Here is a 7,763-nt window from a genome sequence, read left to right on the forward strand (position 1 = left end):
GTGACTGCAGCCATGAAATTAAAATACTCTTGTTCCTTGGAAGAAAAGCTGTAACACATCTAGACAGCACATTAAAAAGCAGAGACATTGCTTTGCTGACAAAGGTCCATCTAGTCAAAGCTATGGTTTTTGCAGTAGTCATGTATGGTTGTGAGAGTTGGACCATAAAGAAAGCTGAGTGCTGAAGAATTGATGCTTTTGAACTGTGTTGTTGGAGAAGACTCTTGAGGGTCCCTTGGACTGCAAGGAGATCCAACCAATCAATCCTAAAGGAAATCAGTCTTGAAGATTCATTGGAAGTACTGATGCTGTAGCTGAACCTCCAGTACTTTGGTCCCCTGATGCAAAGAGCTGACTCATTGGAAAAGACCCTGATATTGGAAAAGATTGAAGATAGGAGGAGAAGAGGACAACAGAGAATGAGATAGTTGGATAGCATCACCGACTTGATGGACATGAGTTTGAGCAAGCTCCGGGAGATGGTGATGGACAGGGAAGCCTGGTGTGCTGCAGTCCACTGGGTCGCAAAGAGTCGGATATGACCGAGGGACTGAATTTTCTATAGGATTGTCATGGATGCACTTTATCAAGTTGAGAAAGTTCTATGATTTTTGAGGAAAAGTCAGATATAATTTTTATATTAGTTCATGTATAGGTAAAGTGTATTTTCCCTCTGGCCTCTTTCAGGATTTTTTAAATTAAACTTTTTATTTTGGGATAATTGTATATTCAAATTTAGTTGTAAGTCATAACACAGAGAGATCTTGTGTACCTTTCACCCAGTTTCCCCTGATGATAACATAGAGTAAAGCTGTAGTACAATAATATAATTTTAATTTAATCTTTGATTTTTAACAATGTGAAACTGATATGCCTAGATGTAGATATTTTGGCATTTATTCTGCTTAGTGTTATCTGAGCTTCCTGGTTCTGTGATTTGATGTCTGAAATTAATTTGGAGGAAATTCTCAGTTATTATTATCTCAAATATTTTTTCCTTTTCTCTCTTTCTTCTCCTAGTACTCTCATTATGTGCATGTTATACTTTTAAAAATTTGGCCTACTGTCCTTTGATTTTATGTTCTGTTGTTTTAAAACCTTTTTACTCTTTGCTTACCATTTTCTGAGGAGTCTATTGATGTATCTTCTAGCTCAGAGATTCTTTCCTCATCCATGTCCAATCGACTAATGAAGATCAAATTCATCATTAGTGATCAAAGTTATCTTTCATTTCCTTTACATTTTTAAAAAATCTCTAACATTTCTTTTTGGTTCTTCCTTAGGACTTCCATCTCTGTTTACATTGCCCATCTCTTCTGTTCTTATATATTGTCTATTTTATCCATTGATGTCATTAGTATATTAACCATAGTTGATTTAAATTCCCAATCTGATAATTTCAACATTCCTGTCATGTCTGGTTCTGATGTTTGCTCTGCTCTTCAAATCGTGGAGGTTTTTCCCCCTTTTGGTATACCTCATAATTTTTTATTGATAGCTGGATATAATATACCTGGTAGAAAGAACTGCTATAACTAGTCTAGTCATAATGAGGTAGTGAGGTGTGGGGAGAAGGGAAACATTCTATAGTTCTATGATTAGGTCTCAGTCTTTTAGTGACCTTATGCTTCTGCACTGTGAACTTCACAAGTGTTTCTCATTCCCTCCACCACAGGTCAGACAGGATAGCTAGAATGCCCTGGAATTGGGTATTTTTCTTCTGTCTTATGGAAGGTTAGAGTCTGCTGGAACTGGGTATTTCCTTTCCTTTAGGTCAGTTAGGCTCTGATAATAAACAATAAATAATTAAACTTCCATTAATTAGTTTCCCCTGAGGGAAGGCTTCTTAAGAAGTAAAGAGTACTCTGGGTATTTCACAATGGTTCCTTTTCCCCTCCCACTGCCAGAAACATGAAGGGATTTTTTTTTTCTGATATTTACTGTAGGAATATGGTCAAGCTCTGGGAGATAAATTTCAAAATATTTTTGCCCTAAGCTAAGTCGCTCCAGTCGTGTCCAACTCTGTGTGACCCCATAGACGGCAGCCCACCAGGCTCCCCAATCCCTGGGATTCTCCAGGCAAGAACTCTGGAGTGGGTTGCCATTTCCTTCTCCATTGCATGAAAGTGAAAAGTGAGAGTGAAGTCGCTCAGCGACTCTTAGCGAGCCCATAGACTGCAGCCTACCGGGCTCCTCCGTCCACGGGATTTTCCAGGCAAGAGTACTGGAGTGGGGTGCCATTGCCTTCTCCGATTTCCTCCACCTCAAAATGCTTCCCCATAGATTTTTCAGCTCTGAGACTCATCCACATTGAGCCTCAAGCACTTTATGCATTATAATTTAAATACTCCTGCTCCAGCTCTGATTCCCATAGTGGCTTCTGCTCTTGCGTCTCTGTGTAAGTAATCTCTGACTTTCTGTATTTCCCTATTTCTTTTATTTTGGGGCAGTGGTTTGCCCTATGTCCTCCCTTCTCTTACATATCCAAAAGAGGTTGTTGACTTTTTTCAGTCTGCTCAATTTTTGTTGTTAGAATGGAGTGGTGATTTCAAAACCTCTTACATTCAGAACTAGAAACTGGAAGTCCTTGATAGTGTCTTTTGATGGAAAAATTATTTTTCAACTTTTTCAGAGTCTAATTTGTCTATTTCTTATTTTGTTGCCTGTACCACATACAGGGAATCATCACCAAATTGAAAGTCATGAAGCTTTTGCCATGTATTCAGCTAAGTATTTTACAGTTTTAAGTCTTAAATTTAGGTCATGGATCTATTTGAGTTAATTTTTGTATGTGGTGGTCAGTAAGGGTATAACTCATAATGATATCCTGTTTTCCCAGGTGGTGCTAGTGCTAAAGAACCCACCTGCCAATGCAGGAGACGTAAGAGATATGGGTTTGATCCATGGGTCAGGAAGATCCCCTGCAGGAGGGCATGGCAACCCACTCCAGTCTTCTTGCCTGGAGAATCCCATGGACAGAGGAGCCACAAAGAATTGGACATAACTGAAGCAATTTAGCATATCCTGTTTTCCCAGCACCATTTGTTGAAAAGACTTATTTTTCCTCCACTTGAATGGTCTTATCACTTTTGTCGAAAATCGTTTGACCATATATGTAAGAATTTCTTTCTGGATTCTTTTTTTCTATCCCATTGGTCTACGCGTCTGTCTTTATGACAGTGCCACACTGTTTTGTTTACTGTAGCTTTGTATTAAGTTTTGAAATCAGGAAATGTGAGTCTTTTGGCTTTGTTCTTTTTCAGGATTGTTTTGGCTATTTATGGTCCCTTGAGATTCTGTATATTTCCATATGCATGCCTGCTAAGTCACTTCAGTCATGTCCAACTCTTTACAATGCTATGTACTTCAGCCCACCAGGCTCCTCTGTCCATGGGATTCTCCAGGCAAGAATACTCAAGTGTGTTGCCATGCCCTCCTCAAGGGAATCTTCCTGACCCAGGGATGGAAACTGTGTCTCCTACATCTTATGCATCGGCAGGCAGGTTCTTTACCACTAGTGCCACCTGGGAAGCCTATGTTTCCATATGCTGCTGCTGCTGCTGCTAAGTTGCTTCAGTCATGTCTGACTCTTTGTGACCCTATGGATTATAGCCAACCAGGCTCCTCTGTCCATGGGGATTCTCCAGGCAAGAAAACTGGAGTGGGTTGCCATGCCCTCTTCCAGGGGGTCTTCCCGACTCAGGAATTGAACCCAAATCTCCTGTATTGCAGGCAGATTCTTTACCACTGAGCCACCAAGGAAGCTCATGTTTCCATAGACTAATTACCAAAAACTAAAGAAGGAAACCATTTTGTCACCACCAGAGAGAAGACAAAAACTGTAAAAAGATAATTTATTTCAAATATGAAGCTTTAAAAAAGCAAGATTTTAAAGTAAAGTGAGAGTGACAGGAAAGGTGTAATGCTTTTTCAATGCTATTTTCAAGGAGAGGTGGCCAGACTCCAGAGCCTGCTGCTCTCACTTCTGCTCCTTACAGCCTGAGGGACTGGCCGTGGCCAGATACATTCTTGGTCCCTGAGGAAGCCAAACACAGCACCTTCGTGGGTCGCATCACCCAGGACCTGGAGCTGGAGCTGGTGGAGCTGGTGCCATGCCTGTTCTGGGTTGCATGGGGAACTGGTTCCACAGGGAACTTCTAAAGATGAATCTGCAGAATGGCATTTTGTTTGTGAATTCTCAGATCCATTGGGAGAAGCTGTGTGGACAGAGGGCCAAATGTAGTATCCACCTAGAGGTAATCGTGGACAGACCGCCTCAGGTTTTCCCTGTGGATGTGGAGGTGCACGGTTTAATAAAAATCCTCTGGTCTTTGGAGCAACAGAAACAGGTTAATTTATTTCTGAATCTAGATTGCTAGATTCGCATTTCCCGATAGAGGGCGCTGCTATCACAGACATTGGTACCAATGCTAGTCTAACCCTCAGCTCCAGGGTTTATTTCTCTTTGGGTGTACAGGCACGTGGTGAACTAAGTCACTTTAACTTGAATTGAAGTCTTTGGATAAGAAGAAACAACAGAACTTCATTTATGATTGACAGCCACTGGGACGGGAGCAAACCAGAACTAGAAGGTACAGTTCAGCTGCTGATCACAGTGCTTGACGCTCCATTGTATGCCCAGGCCGTGTACACAGTGTACTTATTAGAGACTATAGCAAATGGAACATTAGTGATCACATTAAACACCTGTGACGCTGATGAAGGTGTAAATGGTGAAACTGCCTTTTCCTTTGGCAATGATATCCCTCTTGACATAAAAAGAAACAGCTTCAAAAATAATTCCAGCTCAGGGGAAATTAGGCTATTTGGTAGACTGAATACGAAGAAATGAAACCCTATGAAATTCAGGTAAAAGCAGTTGATAAAGGAGGTCCTCCAGTATCAAATGACTGCAAGGTTTTAGTGAGTGCTGGATGTAAATGATAATACTCTTTACCAGTTAGAGGACCCTTCACTCTGCACTGTCATTGCCTTCATCTCTTTGTCCAACTGTGACTGTGGTGTCAGTGGGTAGGTGACCTGCACCCTGAGGCCTCATGTCCCCTTCAAACTGATGTCCACCTAAAAGAATTAATTGGTGCTGGACAGAGCCCTGGACTGTGAAAGCGTGTTGAAATATGTGCTGATGGTGACTGTAAGGTGCTCACCTTCCCTGTCGACCACGACCAACATGTTCGTGGAGGTGGCCAATGTGAACTGCAACATGCCTGGCTGCTGCCTCCCGAGCTGGGTGACTGGGCCGTGCGGTGAGCCAGCTGGTGGCAGGGTAGGTGAGTGCGGGCCACGTGGTGGCGAAGGCGCACAGTGGATGCGGACTGGGCTATACCACAAGCTGTCTTAAGGACTCGGGGCTACCATGTGTGTTTCTCATACGAGCTGTAGCCGGTGGTGGGTGGCGAGCACAGCGCGTTCCTCGTGGGGCTGTACACTGGCGAAATCCACACGATGCACGCCCTGGACGAGGTGGACGCACTGCGCCTGTTGGTGCTGGTGAAGGATGAGGGTGAGCCCGCACTGCCGGCCATGGCTACTGTGCCAGAGGACAGCAGCTGGGTGCTCAAGGCCTCTTTGTGGGCTTCGATGGGCATCGCCGGAGCATAAATGGTGTTAGTGGGATGTCAACGTGTACCTGACCATCGCCATCTGTGCGGTGTCCAGCCTGTTGATGTCATGCTGCCGCTGTACACGTCGCTGTGGTGCTCCGTGCTGCCCAGCGAGGGTGCATGTGGTCCACAAAGCCTAAGCTGGTGCGCTCCATCATGGTGGGGAGCTGGTCTTACTCTCAGCAGACTCAGCAGAGGGCGGGTGCTCTGGGGAGGGACCACCCGACACCGACCTCATGGCTTCCAGCTCCGTTTTTGTTCAGGTCTGAACACGTTGGGAGGAAATGAATATCCAGAAACAAATTCGGATCTTTCTGGTAATGTAAATTCAACTTCCAAGCTTTAGGTTTAGTTTTTTAATTTTTTTAACTTATCTAACCATCTTTTCAAATGTCACTTTAAAAACTGTATTCCAAGTGTTCGCTAAAGTCAGAACAAATCTTACCATTTATTGTAGATGTTTATTCTATTATATATTGCTGCACCTTGAATGGAACTTGGAGTCAAACAACAAGCACATATAGGGACAAATCATCATATTCCTTGGTTTAAATAGCAGGATGCTTTTGAAAGAAATACTTAAGTATTAAGTAGGTTTGAGCATATTTAACATAGGATCAATGTAGTCAAATACAGTGACATTTTCAAGTTTATATCTCGTAATGAAATGTTAAGCTCTGGACAAAAAATTATAGGCAAATTTTTAGAAACCATTTGCCTTTCCTTAATATTTTAAGTTTCAAAGAGGGCAATTTAAAAAATCATTTTAAGCAAAAGTAATTTAAAATATATTTTAGGATATTTTAATTTTTGTATTAAAATAGTTATTTTTTGGTTGCCATTATGGTCACTATCCTGATGCCAATGACTTTGAGTTCTCCTGGTTCTAGAAAGATTGATGTGGAATGATTTTGTTATTATAGGATCACTGAATAGGCAACACTTACTGAGCACCTTCCATTTACTCACAAATGTTCTAAGACACTTTACTTTTATATCTCTCAACCTTTCCAATAACTTTGTGAAGTGCATACTTTAGTCTCACTGTGTGGATGAATGCGGGGGGGGGGGCGCCCCGCAGAAAGAGAGAGGCAGTGGAACTTCCCTCAGCAAAGCCAAAGGGTCCCGAGGAGGTGAGTCTGCTGTCCGCCAACCCAGCCCCTCGGTGAGCGAGAAACAGAGGCGACGGGTTTCGTCTAAGCAGTTCCACTTTATTGCCACAAACTCTAGGTTTATATAGGCAAGCAGGAGGGTTCTGCGAGGGACTTTCCATAGTTTCACCAATCACATTAAAGGTCAAATCGTCATGTGCCTTCATTATAACAGGAGTCTATGGTGATCACGCGCTGTCCACGTGCACGGAAATCAAGAAAGAGCCAATCAAAAAACTTTAACATAGACCACGCTCCTATCCCTTCTGCCAGGCGCCATCTTAGTTTCCGACCGCAAAGCTAACCCATCTTTTTTAAGGTTTCCCATTTAGGGCCCCGCAGACGAAGGTGCTGAGGCTCAGAAAAACTAAGTGCAATATTTTTACTTAGTTTCCTCTAAATTTCCCAAGGATATCCAAAATTGGCTTGTTCTAATGCACTTCATTGCCTTGTATAAAGTATTTAAAGTAGCTTACAATGGAAGATATAAGAATGATTTTTAAAATCTGTTTAAAAGTCAAAGATCAAGAGAAGAGTGGGAACAATTTATCAAAACCTCAATAATAGGTTGAGTGCAAATACTAATACTCATCTTCCTAGAAGTAAATACAGAAATATAAAAAAGAATAAAAGGAAATTCTCTATACCAAATTTTCAAGAGAGGGAAAAAAAAAACTCTCTGCTGTAAACTCAAACAGTTGATTACTGATCATTATGTAAGGGTTTAGCAATATACTGAAGAGTATGTTTGATAGCAGTTTTGCAAAACCAGCTGAAACACATTTGTTAAAAATATACTTGCTAGTCACTAAGTCAAGAGCATAATGTTAAATTTTATTTCCTATGTATGATTCTGAAGTTACACAAGCATTAAATGAACATATTTTTGTCTGCAAACATTCAAATAAACATACAGAAAATGTCCTATGAAAGTCCCCTTATAGAAGCATTCTATAAGAAGTTAGTATAATTTAGTAGCTAAGTTTCT

At 41.6% G+C, this 7,763-nt stretch overlaps 1 protein-coding gene across 1 annotated transcript in view; it reads left to right on the top strand.

Annotated features, from left to right (window-relative positions):
- The window catches only part of LOC101122108 (protocadherin alpha-1), a 36,351-nt gene extending 30,347 nt beyond the window's left edge, over positions 1 to 6,004 (top strand). The window contains 15 exon segments of the mRNA XM_042250823.1: positions 4,022 to 4,025; positions 4,028 to 4,131; positions 4,134 to 4,308; positions 4,311 to 4,484; positions 4,516 to 4,565; positions 4,568 to 4,835; positions 4,838 to 4,925; positions 4,927 to 5,212; positions 5,244 to 5,317; positions 5,319 to 5,634; positions 5,636 to 5,684; positions 5,687 to 5,752; positions 5,755 to 5,825; positions 5,828 to 5,873; positions 5,876 to 6,004. Coding sequence (XP_042106757.1) covers positions 4,022 to 4,025; positions 4,028 to 4,131; positions 4,134 to 4,308; positions 4,311 to 4,484; positions 4,516 to 4,565; positions 4,568 to 4,835; positions 4,838 to 4,925; positions 4,927 to 5,212; positions 5,244 to 5,317; positions 5,319 to 5,634; positions 5,636 to 5,684; positions 5,687 to 5,752; positions 5,755 to 5,825; positions 5,828 to 5,873; positions 5,876 to 5,970 — 1,866 coding nt within the window. The 3' untranslated portion in view covers positions 5,971 to 6,004.
- Positions 6,005 to 7,763: the final 1,759 nt, after the last annotated feature.

Source organism: Ovis aries, chromosome 5 (assembly GCF_016772045.2).
Source record: "Ovis aries strain OAR_USU_Benz2616 breed Rambouillet chromosome 5, ARS-UI_Ramb_v3.0, whole genome shotgun sequence".
Taxonomy (NCBI): Eukaryota; Metazoa; Chordata; class Mammalia; order Artiodactyla; family Bovidae; genus Ovis; species Ovis aries.